General features: G+C 47.0%; 2 protein-coding genes across 9 annotated transcripts; both read left to right on the plus strand.

The window, feature by feature from the left end:
• The first annotated feature begins 108 nt into the window (after positions 1 to 108).
• On the plus strand, positions 109 to 5,453 carry LOC131674708 (probable C-mannosyltransferase DPY19L1). Of its 8 annotated transcripts, none has more exons than XM_058953545.1 (10): positions 110 to 239; positions 696 to 2,148; positions 2,225 to 2,337; positions 2,414 to 2,551; positions 2,634 to 2,702; positions 2,769 to 3,089; positions 3,163 to 3,985; positions 4,055 to 4,217; positions 4,286 to 4,408; positions 4,480 to 5,453. In XM_058953545.1, the coding sequence occupies exons 2-10, from the start codon at positions 2,097 to 2,099 to the stop codon at positions 4,694 to 4,696; spliced, it is 2,019 nt and encodes a 672-aa protein (XP_058809528.1). In that variant the 5' UTR covers positions 110 to 239; positions 696 to 2,096; the 3' UTR covers positions 4,697 to 5,453. The 8 variants fall into 8 exon arrangements, with proteins under 8 accessions (XP_058809530.1, XP_058809529.1, XP_058809531.1 ...); XM_058953543.1 differs by having other exon boundaries at positions 124 to 239; positions 448 to 2,148; XM_058953544.1 differs by having other exon boundaries at positions 129 to 239; positions 623 to 2,148.
• A 365-nt stretch (positions 5,454 to 5,818) lies between these two features.
• Positions 5,819 to 22,627, plus strand: LOC131674704 (uncharacterized). Its single transcript, XM_058953536.1, has 10 exons — positions 5,819 to 6,504; positions 13,946 to 14,170; positions 14,325 to 14,622; positions 14,691 to 15,030; positions 17,875 to 18,055; positions 18,740 to 18,889; positions 19,138 to 19,478; positions 19,556 to 19,868; positions 20,229 to 20,416; positions 20,827 to 22,627. The coding sequence occupies exons 2-10, from the start codon at positions 13,948 to 13,950 to the stop codon at positions 21,205 to 21,207; spliced, it is 2,415 nt and encodes an 804-aa protein (XP_058809519.1). The 5' UTR covers positions 5,819 to 6,504; positions 13,946 to 13,947; the 3' UTR covers positions 21,208 to 22,627.
• The last annotated feature ends 788 nt before the right edge of the window (positions 22,628 to 23,415 follow it).

Raw genomic sequence — 23,415 nt, forward strand, 5'->3', positions numbered from 1 at the left:
GTCCGCCGTCCCGTAGCGTCTGGGCGATTCTTCTTGTTGACAGATGGCGTTGCGACCTGTTGTCGCGCTGAATTTGCAATTTTGTTGTGTAGTGGATATGCTGGGGATAAATGAGATGGGAGAGCGAAAGAAAGTTGAAGAAAACACGGTACTTTTTACAAAGTCTCATTTTATAACAACAAATTTTCATTAAAGTAATGTATGTAACTTACATATCTTATTCTCTTCGTTTCATCGAGGTAAGTACGACGTTATAATGATCCTTCGCAAGTTAGTTGCCATCGCATTTCCTCGCTGATTTGTACACACATTGTGTGCTATAATTTTTCGTTTGGTTTTCTTATGAATTCCGATGATTTTCCTATTTGTGCTTAATGTGTCTATAATGCTAAGTTTACATAGATATACAGTTGCTTCGGTTATTTAGAACAAGAAATTATGTTATAGGCTAGAATATCTTTTCTATTTGGACTCACTGGATGATACTCTTGTCTTATCGAATTTTGTTTGTTCGATCAGATTTAACGTGGTTGTACTAGATTTTTCTTTTTAACATTAAAAATGTTTTCCTTGTACTGATCAGAAACAGTTTACATTATCATTTATAAATATTCACGTTCAGTGGATTAACAAAAACAAAAATGTTTGATCACTTTGGGGGCACTAATTTAAAATGGAACTCTTAAACCTTGGAGATCTGCACTATGTCAATGGAGAAAATCCTGGAACCATTAGTATTATGGTGACAATGCTGGTCAATACAAAAGGATCCAACAAGAAGAACAAAGGTAAAACAAAATGAGGTATTGATGTTACAGTTATAGAGAGACACTACAAATTTCATCAAATGACAAGAATCCTGAATTGCTGTTGAAATACTTAGAATATGAAATATTAGAAGTATATGCACATGAAGCCAATAATAAATTTAAAATGGCTAAACATTTTATTTACATTTTTTAGTTAGCGATCAATAATAATATCACACTGGAAAACAAATTAACTGCTCTTACATCATTTTTTCCTAAAAATATTAAGTTATGTTTATAGATAGTGTATATATACATGTATTTATGTATTTGTCTTCTTTTTCAAAAAGGAATATGTACATAAATACGCAGTATTTGGAGACGTTTATTTTCCACAAAGTAATACTTAAGGCAGTCAAATCATTATCTATTTTTAAATTTAAAAAATCAACATTTTTGTAACTCACTGTATTAAAAATATATGTCTACGCTATAAAAAGTTTTACTTAATTATTCATCAATCCACAAATGTGGCTACTTGTTTTATTTTTTTCTTGGATTTGCGTGCGTTTAAATGTCTCAGTCGATACATCTTTGCTTTCTCGCTGCAAGATGTAATAAACTTTCCATCCTTTTTTTTATTTGATGTCACGTTTGATGTTTGCCTGTTGACATCCATCTAATCCTCACTAGTCCTCACTAGCAGTAAGAACTCATATTCGAATTGAAATTGTTTTTAGCTTTAATTTGTAATTTCGCGCTTGTTTTCGGTCGCGCGATACGCATGCGCAGCATCACTTGACACATACAAACAGATGTAGGCGGCCCGCGGTTGTTAGGCTCGCAACGAGAGGCAATTTATTTGTTAATGGTGTTGTCATCATGTATTTAACCCGTCGTTACAATATTTATAATTAATGGTAATTGATTTCTTTATTTCATAATACACGTCCTTTCAAAGTCCCTAGATTAATTAATACACAGATTTCTCCATAGTTCACATAGACTTATCTCGGGTCAGAATTGTGTCACTGAATGTGTCAGTCAGAATCGTTTTGTATAAACACCTCCATGGTTGTGACTCGAAAGCGATGATTGCAAGTAAAAGATAGTACTTACATCAAAGGGTTGCAAGATTAACCCATTAATCATTACAGTACAGTGATCTTGAGAGGATTACTGCATTGAATATATATAAAAAGAGAAAGAGAGAGAGAGAGAGAGAGAGAGTGAGAGGGAGAGAGAGAGAGAGAGAGAGAGAGAGAGAGGGAGAGAGAGAGAGAGACCAACAGATATTTGTCGTTAAAAGATCAAGAGGGATTAACTGTAGCTTTCAAAGCCACGACAATGCCCGATGAATTGAAAAGCTTTCTGAAAAACTTGACAGTTGCGCTGCTTGGTTTGTCGTGATTTTTTTATTTCTTTTGAGTGATCAAATGACAAAAGGTAATATTACGTTGTTTTCTTTTTTAAAGCACTCACCTGTGGCTACTTGCATCGGTATCATGTGTCGACTTTATTTGAAAATGAGAGGCACTTTTCACACTTGTCGGATTTGGAGCGTGAGATGTCATTTCGCACAGAAATGGTGATATTTCATTCAGTTTAGTTAATTTTATTTATCCAACATCCAATTTTTTTATTTGATTATTATGATTACTCAGGGGTTGTATTATTCCTATTTTAAAACAATAGTTGAATCTGAGACATTTTTGGATGGGATGTACAAAATACGCCATGATAATCTGTCAGAGTATCCAAATATTATTAATGCTGAAAGTAAATATAGCTTGGAACCTGAGGTAATATCTGAATGTTATAATTTATTTAATAAGATATGACTTGAGATTAAAAGTTAATTGTTCATTTTATGCTGAATATCAGGTTACACTTGGAGGGTTATACCATATTGCAAAATATTTTAATTTGCTGCCAAAACCAGTTTGTTGGCAGGTAAGTATATACAAAAAATAGTAAATACATAAAAAATATCAAATTAAATAACTTATATGATTTTAGATTGAAAGAGGGGATGATTTGTCAACAATAACAAGCTGTGAAGGTTTTGGTGTGCCAGTTTATTTTTACCTAGAAGGAGTATGGTTCTTTTCTTTTTTTACTGGATTTGTTATGTTCATGTATGCCTATAAGCTAAGCGATTCTATTGGAGGAGGAATCATTTCTGTTTCATTGTTCTTTTTTAATCATACCGAATGTACAAGGGTACAATGGACCCCTCCACTACGAGAAAGTTTTGCATATCCTACACTCCTCTATCAGATGTATCTATTGACTTTTATTTTGAAAAAGGAGAAAAAGAGAGATCTAACGACACAAGTGGTTCGTATATTTGCATGATTTTTCAACTGACAATTTATTAAAAATAAATAGATAATTTATTTTGTTTTTCTAGGATTTCATAATTCTGATAGGCTTCTGCATGATGTCCTGGCAATTTTCTCAATTTGTATTCATAACTCAAACCATAGCAATGCTCATTCTGAAATGGTTGAGGATAATTGAGCGTGATATGTACTTATTCTACTGCAAAGTTCATTCAATCTCAGTAACCTTGGCATTTATTGCTACAGGAAATATGTTCCTACTCAATTCTTTACACCTGACACTTCTCTCTATCAGTCTATGTGCAATAATACTTAGTCAGCTACTATCGTTTATCTTTGATCCTAAAACGACAACGTTATTGGAAATAATACTAATACTAGTTTGTACAAAAATATGGAAAATGTCCTTCACCTACAGTTCCGACGATGAGCATATCTTTAATCTACTCAAAGCAAAAATATCAGGTTACAAAGATTTCCACACAATGTTGTACACCTGTGCTCCCGAATTCGACTTTCTGAAATACGAAACTTACGAGGCAATAGTTGGCACGTTCTTATTGCCAACTGCAATTCTGGCGGGCTTTTTAATTCTCTACTACTGGTATAGAAATCTCAAGAGTCAAGGCTATCCAAATTGTATTGAACCTCACGTAGCGTACAATGTACTTCAAACTGGAGCATTTGTCATCATGGCAATATTCATAATGAGACTGAAACTCTTAATGACTCCGAATCTTTGTTTGATGGCTGGATTAGCGTGTAGTCCGCGATATTTGGCGAAGCTGGGGATTAAAAAGTGGATGACGCAGTGTACCTTAATTGCCGTTCTTCTATCGATAATGTCGTATCATGGGATGCAACGATTGCAGAAAGAACGAGGATTCATTGGTACGATTTTCACAACTTTAAAGACCAATAATTGTAGATGAGATGATTAATTAAATTTTTTTCCGATAGGCGAGTACAGTAACGTCCATCAAGAAGAATTGCTTGAATGGATTAAAGTAAAAACGCCAAAAAATGCTGTTTTTGCTGGTAAAATGTCTTTGATGGCAAATGTTATGTTGTCGACTCAGCGACCGATTGTTAATAATCCTTATTATGAAAGTAAAGAAATGAGGTAAATTGCAAAATCTTATTTTTTTAAGGTACAAACTTTCCAACCTAAAAAAATCATTTGCTTCTTAGGGATAGGACAATGAAAGTATATGAAATTTATAGTAGAAAGCCTGTTTCCGAAATTCACGATACGTTACGAAAGTTGCAAGTTGACTATGTTGTGATAGAAAATTGCAATGAATACGGGATATGGTAATTATTTATAGACATCGATCATTAAAACTATAATGTGAAAGTATTGAAATTCAATTTAATTTTCATAGGAAACCCGGTTGTAAGATGTCTGAGCTGTGGGATCTAGTCGACGAAGGTAAAATGAAGAGTAAAGGCATGGCGCCAGCGTGTTCTTTGCTCTTTTACGGCGCTGGCATTCATCCGTTTCGTCGAGTATTTCAAAATCACTCGTACGTTGTATTGCAGCTCAACTATACCAAGTACGTCGAGTACAAGCCAAAGAATATCTTATACAGCGCGCGTTGAATGTGATTATGTGCCTATATCTACGAAAACAAAAACTCTTGTTGTTAGAACATTTTGAACAAAGTATATAAGTATTTTTCTATGAGATATTCAATCGTCTAAACGTTGAATTTCTATATTTTTGTTGAATCGACTAGCTCTTGCAAGTCAGAACAGTTTTAGATGCGATATTATGTATTTAATATTGAATCAAACTATAAGTGATTGTTTAAGTTTCCTGTTGCGTGTGGGTTTGATCTTTATTTTAATGCGACTGTAGATCACTTGTTAGGCAGTTTATGTTCTAGCAATTAGTTGGCATACACGCGACGTTTCAAGTAATTGTATCATTTTATTCATACACATGAATGTTTCAGTAACTATTGATAAATATTAACTTTAAATTTCATCCTGACTAATATACATAGCCGTATCATAATTATTCAAAATTATGCAGATGTCAATTATTTTCTACTGCTAATTAAGTATTTTTTTATAACGTTAAATCTATCGAATGTTAATATATCTTCGTCTGAATTTCATTATATTTTACTAAAAAGTATCAGTATTACGTTAATTTTTTTCACGGAACAAACCAAGCCATGTGTAACAATCTACATAATGATTCTTCTGTGCCATCCAGCTGCTGAAATCATAAGTATTAAATATATTATGAACTGTTAACTTTATACATATATTATAAAAACCAAAACGGACTATACGTATCTACTCCATAAAAAAATATTGTATTTTAAAAACTGCCAAATAAACTCGCGAATTGGTGAGTACATTATCAAAATAAAAAAAAACGTCTGTTTTAAATTAATTGGCATTCTCTCATCCCGCATCAGCCACAGGAGAAAATGTTTTTTTTTTTCGACTGATCAAGCTCACAGATAATGATCTCGTCACGACGAGGCGCACCTTTGCCGAAAAGACGGAGCAGAGAGGCAAAAAAGTAAGAATGCATGTGCATGGGGGTATACCTTCGCCTACCGCATGTATATACCTGCGCGCACCTTCACTCGCGCCGCTGACCCAAATATGAATCTCTCTCTCTTTCTACTCCGGCGTAGCGTAGCGCAGCGGAGTGTTTGTTGCGAGCGCAGGCAAAGTCAGTCTGGCACCGGCCGCGCGCGAGACAGCGACCGATGTGCGATTGCTCGAGTGCGTTTCACGGGATCGCGTGAAGTGTGTTTCCGCTTTGGTTTTGCGCGGCGGACACTTCGCGGTAGCTGCGCGCTACCGTTTTCGCCCTTCAGCTTCGGGAATTCGTCAGAGACGCACGCCTCGAGAACCGAGCGCACTGCGATCGCTCGCGCTAGAAACATTTGAGAGAAGTCGAATGCCCAGGCCGCTGTCTGTTGCCGCTGTGCGACGGCGCATCGCGGTGAAGACGCGCACGGCATCGCGGAGGCGTCCGAACGAAAGCTCAGCGCGCGTTTATCGCGAGCTTCGGCTGGCAAGCTTATCGGGCGGCGAATTCAACAGGTACACCTCGTTCGAAATGCCTCGTCGATCGCATGCCGCGCGCGCGCGCTTCCCGGCGCCTCTGCGTTTCGCTTGACTGCAGTGCATCGAACGATCCCGGTCGACGATCGCGCGCTGTACAAACAGTACCGCTTGGATCGATCACTCGTGCATTGGAGTGGATGGGACTCGTTTTTCTCGTCGAGTATATAGCGCGCGCGCGACGAGAAGTGGTCCGCGGAACAGAAGTGCGAGAGGGTGTGCACGAGGAGATATGCGTTCGCCATTGAAGCAGACGCCGCGATCGATCGCCACGAGCAGCATGCTGCGGCCAACCTGAAGGGACAAAGTCGACCCAGGTGAGTTCACGCTGAGGCTGTCTTCGGCGAGGTTTCAGACTGAGAGCGATCGTCGTCGTCGTCGGTGCGTCGAGGCCGTCGCGTCTATCCCCAATCGTGCGACGATTGACCGAGAACGAGGAGGATTTAACCACCGTCCTCGCGGCCAAGCCGCGTGTTGCCATTTCGAAACGTATTTTCGCAATGACCCATTGATCGAGGGAACAATGATCGATGCTCGACGATGACGAGGGCAACCGCGTCGTTGTTCGCCACAATGACGAACGCGCTAGAGGAAAGAGAGAGAGAAAAAAAAACAACGACAAACCAAGCTGAGTTCAAGGCCGCAAACGAGGTCGTCTTCTGCGCTCGCATGGAAATCGCGATTGGCGTTGCACCAGATCAGCCTAGATTCCGCGATCCTGCGAAGAGAAATCGGTTTCCGCGCTCGCGTTTTCGATTGCGCAATCTCGCGCCGATAGCCGCTAGTCCCAAGGCGAAATTGCCGCGGCCCCCAATGTCAGCCGAAGTCGCGGGCGTGACGTAGTGCGCCGGCGCCGTCTTGATTGTCGCGGGTCTCGGTCCATCCGTGCGACGACAACTCGTGGTATCTCTCCCGACGATCTCCACTTTTCCGCACCGATCGTTTCGGCTTTTACACTCGTCATGACTGACCCGCAGGGGAGAGACGATCGAGAGTGCGTTTCACTTTCTAAATTGGAAGGCTTCGCGTAGGGAAAATTGTGGATTCTCAATCTCTCGTACGTCGAGTGTCGGGGAGGGAGGCATACTGGATTGAAGAGATTGCGCCGCTCTCTATGGCTCGGCTTACCGCTCGCGCTTGGAAAGTTGTGAAAAAGAGGCCTGTTAGTCGAAATTGATTAAGTAACATGATAAAGTGTAATTCGTACATAAGGTATATTAAGCAGTGCCCGCGTAAGACTTACAAACTATATCCGTGGAATTTTATATATACAAACATATATATCGTGCACTTCCTTACGTTACTTAATATGGCCGTTTTTTCTCTACCATGGGAACTTTTTGTCGAAGAGATACACTCCGTGCTTCGAAAGTATGGGCGATGGATGAAAAATCTTCATATTAATATAGACATGCGCCGAAATGTAGGTCGAGACGTTTTGTTCGCGCAGCGACGAGTTCAAAGAATCCGTGCGAGATATGGAGGTCAACGATTTTTTTTTTTACTTTGACGAATGTTCGTACGGAAACTGGCCGTCAATCCGTCGGACAAAAACAAGAGTCGAGAGAAAGAGGGAGAGAGAGAGAGGAAAAAAAATAACGTATATCCAATTGAGGGACTTTCACACAGTCGTCGCGCGCACACGAGACAATGAAGAGCGCCCACCCGAGTTAATTGGCTTGAGGTCATAATCATGGGCGTAATTCACTACATGCCTCGACTCTTTTTTTCTCTGCGTTCTCATTTTCTAGCCGGAAATTGAATTTCGCGCGCGGGCAAGAGAATGAATAATTGAGACTGTAATTAATTAGAAAGACGGACGCATGCGGAAAATTCTCGTCCGCGCGGATGAGAAAATTGACTCGGAAGTTGCTACGGAAAAATGACACATACCAGGGATCAACGTAGCTCGCGTAGAATATCGATTCAGGCACGAATTGAAATTCGCTTGCCGAGAGAGGGGGGAATGGGAGGGGGGGGGGTGTCCCATTAAAACGATCCGAGGTACGTTCAACTCGCCGGCCAGAGAAGAAAAAGTGCGATGCACGAGGTGCGCGCGCGCCAAAGGAAGACATTTTGACGCAACGAGAAGCTGCGGGAATATCGGTATAGAGTTCACGCCAAAAGCTCGCGCTTGCGCGAAGTCCCCCAAGTGGCTCTGCGTCGTCGTAATCTCGGGCGCGGCGAACGCGCGCGGAGAGCGGTTTTCGCTCGGCCGGCTTACGGTATTACAACATGCTCGCGAGCTAGCTTTTGCCGCTGGTTCTCGGGCGTTAAAGGCGTCTCGTCTCTCTCTCTCTCTCTCTCTCTCGCTCTGCCGCGGCTAACTACCGTAAGCGCGCGCGATCCTTCTGCTACGACGGGTCACCGGTGCGCGCGAGGCGCTCGAGAGTCGCGCGATCACGGTTTTCCCGAGCGCGATCCGAAATCCCGACGACCCCGTGCACCGAGTGTATCGTGTGTGCAATGCACGCGCGCGCGCGCGCGCTGCCGACCCACAATCTATACGTCGCGTCATGCAACTTTCTACTCGCCACAACGCTGCGCAGTGGGTAACGTCGCTCTAATTTATCGCCTGTAGCACGTGAGCCAGTCGCGCTCTTTGCTATACGAAAATCCTTTTTTTTTCTGCTCTCGTCGTCGTGCAGGTGCAGCCCGTGGAGGTGTTCCCTTTATTTATTATTCCAACGATCGCAGTGTCGTCTCCGCGCGAAGACCTGTTTCGAGCATCCTGCCGCGGTCTCTCTCGCGATTCGACGTAACGGTTCGCCAGGCGCGTGTTTTGATCCCTCGTCCTCGTCGCCGCCTGTGCTTTCGAGCGCGATCAAGCAGTTACGCGCGATACACGCGTCGATCGCTCCTAATCGCGACTCGCATCGACTCGTTAATAGAAAGAAGAAGAGAAAAAGAAATTTGCACCGCGCGACGATAACCAAAAAGAGCTACGATTCGCGTACCTCGCTGCTTTACCGTTAACAGCGTAAGAGAGAGAGAGAGAGAGAGAGAGAGAGAGAGAGAGAGAGAGAGAGAGAGAGAGAGAGAGAGAGAGTTTCCGCTCGTTTTTTTCGTCTTCCTTTTTCCATTTTAGAGAACGTCCGAATTCAATGTTCGACGCGCCGGCCGCATCGCAGCGTTTTCTTTGGGCTGGGACAGTGTCGAGAGCGAAGACAAGTTTCCGGGAAAGATGCCGTTCGAAGACAATTCAAGGTTCACCGCAGTCACTCGTCCGCGACATTAAAGTCGCTATGTGCCGCGGTTTATCTCTCGCGTGGGCGTGTCTCCCGTTGGCATTTCGCGGCCGAGGAGGTCGAGACGGTATTCCGATTTGGCGCGTCGTGTCTCCCGAGAAGTTCAGCGTGTCAATGGGATTGGATTCGCGATTCGGGAGACGATCGCGAATTCGCATCTCGAATCCCGTTGGCAAGATCGGCCGGCGAGCAGCGACCAGTCGTAACGACGCACGCGGATAGACAACTACGCTCGCGAAAAGAAAAGGTCGCCGTTTCGCAATGGCCGCGACACGGCCATCGACAACGGGGTAGGAAAAAAAAAGAATTTGAACAAGCCTTTGTTCGTTGAAGAGGAGTGTCGCGTCGGCGGAGGATCATGCGCGCGCGCGCGCGCCTCTTTTGTTCGGTCGCGCGCGCAGCGACAGTGTGCCTTGCTTTGATTTATGAATTTTGACGACGAGCGAGTTATTGTTCGGGGCTTTTCTTTCACCTCGGCAGGCCGGGCAAATTCGTTGTCTCATTGTTGTTTTCGACGCCTGTGAAAACAGCTGCTCTCGCGCGCGAATCCGACGTGCTCGCAGCTTGGCAACCGGGTCACCGTAGATTCGAAGAGCGCGATTAAAAGTCAACGAGGCGTGGACGCCCGTGCGTTTTAATAATCGACCTGATCCAATCGCGAATAATTTAAATTGCTCGTCTAACTCTTGCGAAAGCGCAATTTGGAAAAAAAGACTAGTTTTATCATTACCGAAAAGTTGTTTCTTCGAAGGAAAACGGAATCCGGCGTACTCGAGGCAGTCCGCGCCAGTGCATGGCTCATCGAACGCAATTTCACTTGGCTGCTTATTAGCAACACGCAAAGCACTTTGCTTTGCTCTAGTTTTCGTGAAACCCTATGGATGAAAATTTGTAAGATATATTTCATACTTCGCGGTTGAAGGTCGTTAGTAGAGTGAGAGAGAGAGAGAGGAGAGAAAATCGAGGGTGGAATGCAATTTTGCATGGTTTCTTCGCTGTTCGCCATGGGGGAACTTAATTGCTTGAAATGCGATGTGTGTACGATGAGATTGCAATCTTCTGCATGCTGCTGTTGGTATATCTTGTTTCTCTTCTCTCCATGTACGCTGGTCGCGAGAGGACGCGGGGCCTGTACATTTCAAGGAACCTGTCGAATGGATCGCTGAAATTTCAACATTTTCGGGGAAAACATTGAGATTTGCGTTCGATATTTCGCCGCTAGACGTAGCTTGAGTAATTTATATTTATCTCTACGTTAAATTAATTCTCGGAGATATGAAATAAAGATTTTCGACGAAGTAATATATGCGGATACAAGGATTGGTCACGATTTTGATTTTTGTGACGCTGAGCTAAATCGAAAAAATAAAGCGACCACTATTACGTTACGTGGAGGCAGATGGTCGATTCGATCCTAAGCGCAGCAATCAGCGGCGATAATACAGCGGCAAATAGGAAAAGCCACATCGTAAAAAGCACTTTTTTTAACCAAGCGAGTGCCTCGCACGCAAAGTTGCGGCTCGGAGACGCGGTACACCGCGGCGAACGACTCGCGTCGTCGCGTGGGAATGACGCGCGCGCGCGCGATCCTCAAGTGGCACCTATCCAGCAGTTCCTCGATCCGCGCGACTTGTCCAGCGAGTCGCCCAGCCGTGCAAACGATCAAGGCCGTCGACGGAGTCGACTTGGCGCGACCCGACGCTCACGCGGGAAAAGCGCGCGCGGCACGAGGAATGTAGGTAAATGTGCCGCCTCTGCGTATCAAACGCATCGAGACGCTGCTCTCGCTCGTCGCGCTTCCACTTGCGAGCGCGTCCAACGGCCAAAGTAGATCGATGAAGATGCGGCGATCGGTTGCCACTGGAAATCGTCTTGTCTGCGACGTGGCGCGCAGTCGTCATTGCCCACGAACCGCGAGTGCGTTTTGCAACGAGAATTCTTGATGGCGAACACGTGGTGCTGTTACAAAAGAAATCACGCGGGGCGAATGAAGAATACCAGAAGCGAGATATCAACTTTGGCCTCTACAATTGGCGATAGTCGAAAATCGCTATTTTCATTTGGCTCACGTATTCGCATGCGCGCTCGGCATCTCACAGACGCAATTTATGCGTTGGGGACTTGGACGCTTCCTTGATATGTTTTGCAATCTTAGGAGATATACTTGGTTGAATAGGATAATGTTTCGTTAGGTGGACTGTATGCTGGATAGTACTTGTTTAGTAAATTTATCCAACAAGTCCAACACAAAAAAATTGATAATATTTTATGAAATTTAATGAAAATCAACAAATATTCATAAATATTTAGAGATTGTAGAAAGCTTCAAAATAATGATTTCGTTGCCATTGAAACAAATACATTTATTCATTAGGAAAGACAATTCAGTTCGCCTCGTCGATTCTCCTGTAGAAACGCGAAATATCCCGAGCAACGAGCATGCGAGTCTTGCAAATGTAGAAAATCGGGAAAACATCACGAACGAAGAATCTCGCGAAAAAGGTGAAAGTTCTACAAAGGCGGAGAGCGAGAGGGAAGAAGAAAAAGAAATCACAATAAGAGATTCAATTAGCCGGCTGAGCGAATGATCGCCGTGAACAACAATTTTTCTTCGCAAATCGCGCTCTGAGAAAAATTCTATTCTTTCCGATGTGTGCGCGCTTTGAGTACTTCCTCGAGAACGCGCTCGTTCGCTCGACGGCCACTTCTTTTTTCCTATTGTTCCTGAAAAAGGCGTAGTCAAAAAATCAATGTCAGAACGACACTTTCGGTGTCGTAAAATTACATCAGCGCGCACGCTCGCACGCACGCACGCACGCACGCTGCGATTTCCTTTCGAGCGCTGACTGACACCAATCGATTTCGCACGCCTCGTTTTCACATGCACGCGTATGCCTTTCAAAGGCCTCCATTTTGCATGCCTGCTTAACGCACTGGCTTGCCCACAAATAGCTATACACACCGTCTTCGTGATGCGGCTCTTTTCTTGGATTTAGTTATGAGATGACGAAGCGACTTGACAATAAAAAAAATTAGGAGAGTAGAAAGTTTAGTAATACATGGTTAAGCGGCTTTTGATTTTGTGGATTACATACGATATGCTTTGTTTCAAATCTATACGGAAATCTAAAAAGTACACACAATAGGAGCGGCTTGAAGCATCACAAATTAAAAAAAAAGTGTTGTATGCCTAAGCGTAGACAAGATAACATTTTTTTATCGCGAATAAACAGGTTTTTTCTCAATTTCGACATATCCTGATGAATGTCCGCGTGTTTAATGAGCAAACTCCTTGACTGATGCACAAAATAAGTCTGATCATCGTAACATTCCTTAATATCCAGGATGAACAAGTACCTTTCCAAAAAGTAATTTATAATCAATCGCCTGGCAACACATCAAGTTGCTCGGAAAATGCCAGTCGTGTCACACACCGATTCGTTAGACCTTGATTTTTATTAGATCGCACCGAAAAGAAAAGAATTCCGCAGTGACCACGCGCATGCATAAAATAAATAAATAAATAAACGAGAGTCCGCTTTTTATCTTTCTCTCTTTCTCTCCGCACTTTCATCTCGCGGAGGGCGTAAAGCGCATAAGTTGCAGGCTCGGCGCGCAAACACAGAATACGCGTTCTCGCCACTTAGCCAGTTTTCCAAAGGCCTCCGCACGACCCGCTTTTTCTCTCGCTGCTCGAATTCCCGCCCGTTTTACGGCTCGCGCGCTGTTTCCTTTTTTTTTTCTCCTTCTTACTCTCGGCGAGTGCATTAGCCGTCGGAATTTCGCGAACTGAAATTTTTCTTTGTCTTTCTTTTTCCACCGCGCGCCCGATTATCCCAACGATCGCTGCTCAAATGTACCAAGCGGTGATTAATAGGCCGATTAGCTTTTATACCTCGAACGATTACGGCTCAATAATACGGTTTTATAATACACATCGTGTTGTGTTTGAACGTATCGATTCGCTTGGACATTATTAGATAATGCAGCATTGGAATTAGCGAGCTATGCGCAGAAGAAAAGAAACGCACAAAGCGCGCGCAAAGTGCATGTAATTCGCATAATCATTCCTCGCGAAGGCGCGAAGAGAAAAAAAAACAAAACAAATTTGTTTTTCCTTCACCATAATAATTGCCATTCAAGGCGAAGTCACGTAACGCGCCTTCTTTTTTCCTTACGAGTGCATCTCGAAATAGCATTTTATTGGGTGTGAACTCTCGTTACGCGAGGTATGCACATTACCAGCGTCGCCGTTGTGCCACAATGACAATTCTTTTGTTGTTCGCTCGAGCCGCCGCATTCGGGTGTTCGCCGGTTGAATAGCCTTTCAAAAAAACTCTTACCGACGCGTTTCGAGACGCGGCTTTCGTCGATTGAAAAATTTCAACGGCGCGCGTAGAACGAAAAAGCAATAACGCGGATAGTCCCGCCGACGCAGCTCGACCGAATGCACAAGCCGGCAGCCGCAAGAAATAGCAGTCAAACGATCGTTGTCTTGTCCGCGTTGCAGAGATGAGAAGCGAGGTAGGCGAATGGCTGGCGACGTGCGTCGGCTCGCCGATCAGCGTGCTGCTGCTGTGCTGGTCGCTGCTGATCTACCAGAATCAACCGTTGCCGACGAAACGGCGAATCGACGTGCTGACGGTGGCGGTGCTCGCGCAGAGTCTGGTTCACCAGCTTGGGCTCTTGCTTTTCGCCATGCTGACCCTCATACGTCCGGCCAATCACTTCGGAGGTAAGTGGACGTCGTCGCGGCGCTCATCGGCAATGACACGCGCCGCTCGTCTCGATTCTATCGGCATTGACACAAATCCCTCGCCGCGGCGCGGTTAACGCTTCGCGGATGACTGGCTGGACGCTCACGCAAATCTCGACGGTCGTCGTTGCAGAGCTCTGCTCGACGCTCGTGTGGACGTTGAACTCGTCGAGCATCCTGCAGGAATTGACTCTGACGACCATTGCCATATTCGCTGCGCTGACCGTGAGGGACGAAGGGCCGACGATCAAGAAGCACCATCTCAAGTACCACGTGGTTAGCCTCACGGTCATAAGCGCCTGCATCGGCGTCACCGGCATCCTCAACTTCGAGCCCGAGGCCTGCGTGTTCATCGCCCAGGACATATCGCCCAAGTACGGGCTGTTCTTCAACGGGCTGAGATGCGCTCTCGTCGTGGCGACGGTGCTCAGGTAAGCGATCTCGCGCTCGTTCCGGCCCGCACTCGTCTGACTCTCCGCCTTTGCTCTGCTCCCCTCAGTTTGCTCGCGGCATTGTGCCGGGCATCGTGCCGCCCGTCCCCCAAAGCCGAGTTGCTCAAGAGCGTGTCGGACCTGTCGGACGCCAGCTCGAAGAACTCGTTCGAGTGCCAGCACCCGCATCACCACCACCACCAACACCACTACGGTAATCAGCTGCAGCAGCAGCAGCAGGCATGGGACCAGCCGTCGAGCGGATCGTGCACGAGTGGCTCGACCAACAGTCGCGCTTGCTTGAAAGGACGACGCAGCTCGGTCGTCCAAGTCGACGAGTCGAGCGGTTGGTCCACCGTCTACAGCATCCTGTTCGTGTGCTACGCGTTTGATCATTTGCCGCTGCTGGTGAGTTCGATGCCCGTGGCTGACGCGTTGCGCGAGAGAAGCGAGCCAGGCTCGTTCGTCCCTTCGGCCGAATCGCACGACAGCCGCCCGGGTTGCGACGAACCGATCGAGAGCCGCGCGGTGCAGTCGGCCCGCGCCCAAGGGAAAGCGCCACGCGAGCACGTCTGCGCTGCTCCTCGCTGGCAGCGCGACGCGGAAAAAAAGAGGACAATTGCAGACGTGATTTGCGCTGAGCTGATGCGGCGTCGACGTATCCGTTTATTTGGTAGAGAATCGAGATTCGTACCAGTCTAGCGGGGATAGCGCGCGAGCCGTCGACGAGCGCCGCAGGAATCGTAGCGAAATAGAGGAAACAACAGCGGCACGCCGTCACGGATACTCGTGCGAGTGGCTGCACGCCGGAAGCTCGGCGACTACGACTTCCGTGGAGCGCGGTTCGCGTGAAAAAGGGTGAATGTCGCGATGCGATAGCGTGCCACTACGTTTTAACGGGACGCTTTTTTTCCCTCCCGCCTCCCCCCTCTCTTTCTCTCGTACACGCGAGGGAGATGCGAAAGTGCATAATGCGCCGCGCACACGCGCGTTTTGCCATGAAGCGACCAGCCTCGTTGGCCAATGGAGCGCGGAGGCTGTGGCGGCGTCGCGGAATCGCGCGACGACCACTCGCGCGTGTGACGAAACCGCGAGCGCGACAGTCAAAGTGGCTTCGGATTGCCCTCGTGGCAGCGTACTTCCTTGAGACGCTATAAGAATTCCGCGGCAGCGAGAGAGAGAGAGAGAGAGAACTCCCCGTCCGGCGTATTAATACTCCTATTGTTTGCCGCGGCTGGTATAATGAGGACGCACGACCGCGGTGGCGTGTGCGCGCGCGCACCGAGTTTTACGAGCTGTCGATAGCGGTTGTTCGCGCCTGAATAATCCTCGCTCCCTTCCCCTTTCTTTTCGCGTGCGTCGACGCTCTTGCCAATTGTTCGGCTCTTTATGGCGGCGATGACGCAAAAGTTCTCTCGGAGAAGCGACGATTGGCGCTTTTGAAAGGGAATTCATAACGCGCTGGTGCATTCGCGATTCGCAGTGAGAAATTACGAAAGCGAGCGCCGTTCTTATGTATTTTATGCCTTGTTGATCTGCTTGATGAGCAGTTTCTCCTGATTCCAGCGCGCGTTTCGCCGTCAATTAAGAGTGACGCATTCCCGATGAGGCGTAAGATTCGCCCTGTCAACGCTCCCTCGAACGCCCGATGAAAAAAAAGGAAAAAAAAAAGAATAAGGCACAGAGCGCGAGAACAACGTCCGAATGGATTCTTATCGGGATCGAGAAGAAGAACTTGTGCTTTTTTTGTTTTGTTTTAGAGGAGACGTACGTTATGTCGACGATGGCGTCCGACAGATACATAGTTTAGAAAGTCCAGTTATGGGAAAATTGCGTCGAACGAGGAGAAGTTGTTTTTGCGCTCGCTCTGAATATACATGTGGCCACGTGGGCTATTAAAAGTAACGCCCAACTCTCGTTTACTTGTTAAAATAATCATTCGGGTGCGCGCGTGACGAAAAAAAAAGAAATAATTTTCCCGTCACTGCGTGTCATTTCGTTGGATCGAAGTTTTACCGTGTATTGACGCAACCACGCGCGAATGAAGTTTATCTCACGAAATCGGGTTCAAATGTCATCCGTAATCGTCGACTTTCGTCGTGACGATCAAGCGGTCTTAACGTAGTCGCGTTATATTACTGGACAAATTGACAGGAACAAAACGTAGGTGAAAACGAGAGCGAATCCTTCTGAAGCAATAAAACTTTCGATCCTCTCGCGCGCGCGTGCACACACAGACACACACACGCGCGACACACATGGGTAGACGCGTGTAACAACACAATGGTAGGTAGGGAGGAGCACCATCCGCTTTTTTGCACAGTAGAAAGTGACTCAGGCGATATGATTAATCGACACTACACGCCGCGAAAGAAAATACGTACATCTGTTATTTATCTGCGCGCGTGCGAAAGTGGAAAAGTTATCGCGTGCGGTGCACGCATCCAAGTCACATATTAGTTTTCGAACGCGCGCGCGCGCGCGCGCGCGAACCCGACACGCGCCCAAGGGAAAGTACCCCAAAAGCGTAACGTCACGTCGACGTGGCGACCGAGTTTCTCGAAGCACGATGGGAAAACCTTCGGACCCCCGATGAACCTACCGTTCCTCGCGGTTATCCGCGGTCGCGTTGCGTAACAGCATGCAACGCCGCTCGTCGGCCTTTCGGCACGTTGTAATTGCACTTGGGATCGCGCGAATCGCTCTTCCCTCGTAGATCTCTTCGCGAGCGCTCGCCCGAATTGCCGGGCGAAGCGAGCGATCGTAAAACGAAGAAAAGAAAAAAAGCAACGTTACGAGGAGACGGAGGATGAGGAACAGACGCGTCGTTCGCAAGCGCGCGCGCAGCATCGGAAAGCCCACGCGGCAGCCGTTACAAAATTCTCCGCTCGGCACCTGCTGTTTTTCCGCGCGCGCTCGGAATCGCCGAGGTGTAGCGCGGCGACGCCCGCATATTAAAATAAGCGCGTGCCATTTTCAAATTAGGCGAGGCGGCTGTTGCAAATCTGCCCGCGCGGATTTCACGCTCACGTAACTGCCAGCGGCGTGGCCAGCGAGGCGCTTTAGACGTTTTGAAAGTATGAGCCTAAGGAGAGTGCGAGTTTCCCCTCTCTTTATATGGGTTCCCCGGCACGTGAATGCGCGCGCGCGCGAACGGATTGTAAAATTGAAAGTCTGTGTATTTTTACGATCGGGAAAGTCGAGACGAGGCTTTTCTTCTGGTTTCCAATGCCGTTGTCTCTGCGTTCGCAGGTCGTCTCGATAAGGCCGGACTTGCTGCGGGACTTCTGCACGGCCCAGAATTTGGCTACGTGGCTGCCATTGTTGAAGGATACCCTGTTGCCGGTGTTCTTGGCCATCTTTGACAAAATGTTCTGTCGCTACGTCGCTAAAGTGTACACCAAGCAGGACACCAAAACCAGACTCACGCACGGTAATGCTTAATTCATGTTTGCCTTTGAATTGAGTCGTTCGATTGAAAAATTATATACCATTGTTCGTGGATGACACCGAGCCACGACAGATGAGTTTTGATTTGATTTGGTGACCATAGTTACGCTTGGAATACGACCTAACATATTCTTCTCGATAAAAATTCGACTAAAACTGAAAACTACGTTTCCGTTGCTGAAATTTTCTTCCAAATATTCGTTTGAAATACCGATTTTGTTCGGTCTTACTCGATCAAATTTTACTATTGCCACGATAATTTCAATGAAATTTTCCCTTGAACTCGGAATAGCGGTTTCGCGAAAGCATCGACAGCACAACCCACATTCAGCGACGACAATAACGCAATAACTGCGCGCACCGCAAACCAACAAAAAAAAATGCCCGCCTCGCAATCTCAACGATCCAGTCGTCGCGAAGTTGAGACGAGCCGCGCATCGCTCCTTCGAGAGAGCGAATGCTCCTTTGTCGCGTCGTTGCGCAAGCTCCGCCGAGAGACGCTATGCAACGCTCGCAGACTCGATCGACGGGTCGTTAATTGCATCGATAGTCCGCCGGGGAGAAGCTCGCGGTTTCGGGGAGCCGTTCACTCATCGGACAGGCCGAGAGACTCCGTGATCGAATTGGCCGCACGTGTGTGTATATACACGAAACGATGTGTCGGCAGGCGGCGTGGACGGCAAGTTCCGTCACTTCGAGCAGGACAACGAGTACAAGCTGCAGCTGAATCTGAATCACGGGCTCAAGTTCCCGGTGAACGGCGCCGGCAGCGCCAGCCTGTACGGTCGCTTGCACAACAGCCATCCGACAACTCGAGGTACGTGCGCATGCCCTTTCTCTCGGCACTAAATGAAAGCTCGCTGTGCTCTTGACGTTTGCTCGCTGAAAACCGTCGACCGAGCGATTGTGCGCCGGCAATCGTTTTTCCCCTTGAGAAAATGCGATTATCGTATAATCGCCTCGAGACCACTTGTTGTTCGCTGTGTTTTCTCATCGCCATCGCGCGCTGATAATCCTCTCCCTCTCTCTCGCGTCGAAAAGTAACGCGCAAACGTTCGTGTTCAGGTCGCAACGGTACGATGCTACTTGGCGTTCATCAGTACGGACGAAGCGTGATGTCAAGCGGCGACAGCGCCTACCCGGCGATCGCAGCCGAAACCTCGTCTTACGCGAGCTCGAATTTCGGCTCGCGGCAGCATCTCGAACCCGGCAAGTCGCCCAAGATGCATCATCAGCCGATCGTGCGCGCGGACCTCAGTCGCGCCAACAGCACGAGCAACGGCCAGTGCGTTCAGAGGCACCACGAGCTGGGATACGATCTGCGCAGGAAAGCCGCCAACGGCAGCGGGGACGTGTTCGGGCAGAAAGTCGAGAGCTTGATGCAGCTCGAGGATCAGTCCTATGGCGTGAGTCGCTTCGCTTTCCCGCGCACCAGACCACCGAATCGCGCCGAGCCTGCCGTTTTTGCACTTGTCGGCAGCAGTACGGAGCCCGTCGGCTGAGGCACTTCGCCAAGAGCCTGGACGAGATTCGCGAGGAGACGCCGCGCCGCAACGCGCGAAGCGTCATGGGCCACCACGAGGATCGCGCGTACAACCCGCCGCCGGGCGTTCTCCAGGTGCGCGCTGCCCGACCGAACGCCGCCGCGCTCAGGAGGAATCAGAGCTTCGACTTGCATCCTCGAGCCTACCCGAGAATCGAGCTGCCGCTCGTCACCTCCAGGACTTACGACGTCAAGAGGGAGCTTGCGCTCAAGAGGAGCTTGCAGCTGTTCGAGCAGACGAGGAGGAGCGACGGTGAGCGACCTGTTTCAATTTTTACCGGGAGCTACCTTGGCTCGGCGCTCGAGTTTCTCGCCTAGAGATGCGACGGGGGCGACCGTGATCGATCGTCTCGATCGCAGACGTCCGAGCAGTTCGGCAGCCAGGCGCGCCAACTCGTGCCTTCGCGAGTTCGATCGCTTCCACCCGACTGCGCCCCTCGGCTCGAGCGTGCGAACGCTCGAGATGGTCGCGCGCATCCTTATCCCGATGTGCGTCTCAGTCGCGCCGGAGCGCCTCCTAAGCGGCCGTAGTCGCGAGAGAGCGCGAGGAAAATAGACGCCTCGGCGAACGAGTCCAAGCTGTCGGGTTGACTTGATGATCGATCCTTCGCAGAGTACGAGGAGGACGAGGAGGGAGAGGGCACCGGCTACGAGACGTCGGACGACGAGAGCTGCGACGTCAACAGCGATCAGCAAGACTTCGACACGATGAGCTCGTGCCGCAGTCGGGCGCGAAGCTGCTGCTCCGTGACGACCGTCGCCAACGACGACTTCGAGTTCTTCCAGCGCAAGAACACCAAGGTATGCGCGTGCTCCCGTTCGCTACGACGAGACCCTTCGCGTCGTACGGTCACTAGATTCCGCGATTTTGCCGCGACGCGCGACCCTCCTCCGCACGGAAGTCTACGGTTGCGTCCATTATCGCATTCGACGCGGGATCATTCGGGGGGGTGGGGCTTGAACGGTCGCAGCGTTACGAAGCCTCCCTTTCCGCGCGACGTGAGAACTGGAATGGCGACAATTGTCAAGCCGAAAGTGACTGTTAACGAAGTGTGCCGTAGCGGCCGTCAATTACGCGAAGCGCGGCGACGCGCAATCCCATGGCGCCACGGACGAGTGGCAATTCGCGACTCGTCGAGGCCCCGGCATTCCTCTGCCGCGAGTCGCTCGCAGACGTGCCGTTGAAGTTTCAACGCTGCGCTGTTTTGCAGGAGCTACAGAGCCAAACGCCGAGGCCGCTCGAGGGCAAGGGCAGCATGCGCAGCTTTACCCCGCGCATAATCGAAGTCAATCACTCGGAGATGGGCGCAAACAGCGCCGACCACTCGAAGACTCGCGGCAACTGCAAGCCGATCATTCAGTCGTTTCAATTGAAGAAGAAGATGAGTCCCGGTTACTCTCTCAACGATCTTGACAAGTTCAACAATGCGGCGCAAGCCAGGCAGCAATTGCCGACGCTCTCGATCGAGAGCCTCAAGAGTATACTCAAGAGTTCCGATGTGAGCTACTTGGATAGCGGAGAGATCTGCAGGCACGACTTGGGTGGCTCAGCGCCGGACTTCAAGAAGATTTTCGTCACGGAGTTCATTTAAGCTTGAGTGCGATGTTTTCTTCTTTTCTTCGCTCGCGTCCAACTTCGCCGATTTCAGCGACGAGAACGAAAATCACATGCATAGCGCTGATCAGTCGCGCTCGAGAAATACGCGATGCGAGGTGTGGCAGTACGAATTCCATTTGTGATTCAGTTTCCCGTAACTGAATTCTAATGGCATTTTCACGTGACAAGCGAAACAATGACAAGCGATGTGCTCTTCACGACCACTCGTACTTTATCGAAGGTCGTGGTCGATTTAGAGAGTAATTTTTCAACTTTACCTAAATTTTTAAGATTTCAAAGCTAAGCAATTCATTCGTTATCGTTGTTTGTGTTTTATGGCATCATTTTATCTATAAATTTGCTATTATCAGTATTTATGCAAGATTTGATTTTCTTTTACGATCTCATGGCAAATGAAAAGGAACGTTTGGTCTTTGTCCGGAATAATTAAGTTTGCGATGCATTATACTGTTATTCTTTACGTTGTAGAAACGACCCAACGATTTGAAAAACAAATAAAATAGCGAATATAAAAACGCCGTCAACAAGTTTGACAAGTCATAAGTAGCGTAAATATGTAACGCGAAATATGTATCTTCTAGCAATTACGAGGCGCAAGCGAATGCAGCGTAAGAAAATGATTTTTACTGTTAATCGGATAATAACATTACACCTTTTGTATAATTTTTTTTTACGCTACGCGCGGCACAATAGCGATTATATTGTAATGAAAGCTTATAGAAATGATAATGTCGATTGTTATAATCCTGCGTACTGATCCCCCTTTTGTAAATAACGAAAACTTGTACATTTATACATCGTAACACTATAAAAATGTATTTAAACAGAGCAAAAGCCATTTTGTCAAGAGAATTCCAAACCGAAATCATGCGTATTTTATGCGAACCGGCAGCGCTGCGGCCGTTTTCAGCGATTGACCAAAGTGGCTACGTATATACCTATCGAACGGGATAGTAATTGACGGTTTCCTCTGGCCTAACGGAAGCGCATTTTTCAGAGTGCCTCTGCCCGGCGCTGCTGCTATGCGGTCTCGCGAGCGTCTGGCGCGCGGAATGCCGCGGAGAAAAATAATACGTACAAAAGAATTTAGACTAACGGCTTGACTCGCGTGGGCTGGAAAAGGCAAATTAAGACAATGACATAGAACTTGGCGCTTTGGAATTGCCACTGGAAAGCTACGGGAACTCTGTCGTTTGTCCGAGAACCCCTGCTTTTCTCTTCACTTTCATGATTAATGCCCTCGTAGAATGAGATGAGATAATGTATTATAATAAAGAGGTAAGTCACTTATCTAATAATAGAATTAAAGATAAGAATGACGATGGACAAACACACGATGTGAACTACATTGGCTATGGATAAGCTGATTTTCGATTTGAATAAAATTCGCAGCACACAAGCCATTTTCGTGTACTATTGATTGATCTTGTCAGGAAACGATTGATTTATTGTAACGAGATGTTCGCATCACGCAGAACAGTAATGCGGAAATACTTATTCCGGTGTTTTCCAAGCTCTTATAAGTTTCGGTATTACGTTCAGTCGAACTAACTGTTTTCGTTATTTTTCTCAAAATTACTTTTACAAATCTGTAGACGAAGCCATTTACTTTCCTTCTTCCGTTGTTCGCGATATAAAATTCGAAATAACGTCAGGCGTACTCTAGGATATTGTCTACTTCGTCAGCCAAGGAATCGTCAATACTTTACAGTACGAGTAAACGCCTCTCGTTCTCTGCCCCAGAATGCCCAAGAAAATCAACTTATGTAGCATGTCGTCAAATTGTTCAACATCCGTCCAGTCTTCAATTTGCAATTTAACATAGACGCTCGATATCCTTGAATTAGACCATCAGATATTTTCAGAATTCGGGTGTCATTCTTATGTTCACATTTCGGCGGATCGATCATTTCAACTGGTAATTTAATTGGGAAATTTCAGACAATATATCCTCGAGCTTCATAATTAGTAATGGTGAAGTTATCTGAGAATACCGTAAATGCAATGGGGCTATTTTCAATTGCATACAAAATGCATATAAAAATAATTTACTATTCATTGGAATTAATATCAAAGAAATTACAAACTATCATTTTTTCGTATGTACTAACACGAAAGACAAATATTTTCTTTGATGAAAAAAAAATATTTTCTTAAATGATGTGGAAATCGGGTTTCTCGA

Source organism: Phymastichus coffea, unplaced genomic scaffold (genome assembly GCF_024137745.1).
Source record: "Phymastichus coffea isolate CEN01 unplaced genomic scaffold, Cenicafe_Pcof_1.1 PCOF00286, whole genome shotgun sequence".
Taxonomy (NCBI): Eukaryota; Metazoa; Arthropoda; class Insecta; order Hymenoptera; family Eulophidae; genus Phymastichus; species Phymastichus coffea.

What these genes read in the sequence shown, in the direction of transcription:
- LOC131674708 (XM_058953545.1), top strand. Translation starts at nt 2,097, where the DNA reads ATGCCCGATGAATTGAAAAGCTTTCTGAAAAACTTGACAGTTGCGCTG. An exon ending in TATGAAAGTAAAGAAATGAG is followed by an intron (nt 4,218 to 4,285) that starts GTAAATTGCAAA and finishes TTTGCTTCTTAG; the next exon opens with GGATAGGACAATGAAAGTAT. An exon ending in TGCAATGAATACGGGATATG is followed by an intron (nt 4,409 to 4,479) that starts GTAATTATTTAT and finishes TAATTTTCATAG; the next exon opens with GAAACCCGGTTGTAAGATGT.
- LOC131674704 (XM_058953536.1), top strand. Translation starts at nt 13,948, where the DNA reads ATGAGAAGCGAGGTAGGCGAATGGCTGGCGACGTGCGTCGGCTCGCCG. An exon ending in TTGATCATTTGCCGCTGCTG is followed by an intron (nt 15,031 to 17,874) that starts GTGAGTTCGATG and finishes CTGCGTTCGCAG; the next exon opens with GTCGTCTCGATAAGGCCGGA. An exon ending in CAAAACCAGACTCACGCACG is followed by an intron (nt 18,056 to 18,739) that starts GTAATGCTTAAT and finishes ATGTGTCGGCAG; the next exon opens with GCGGCGTGGACGGCAAGTTC.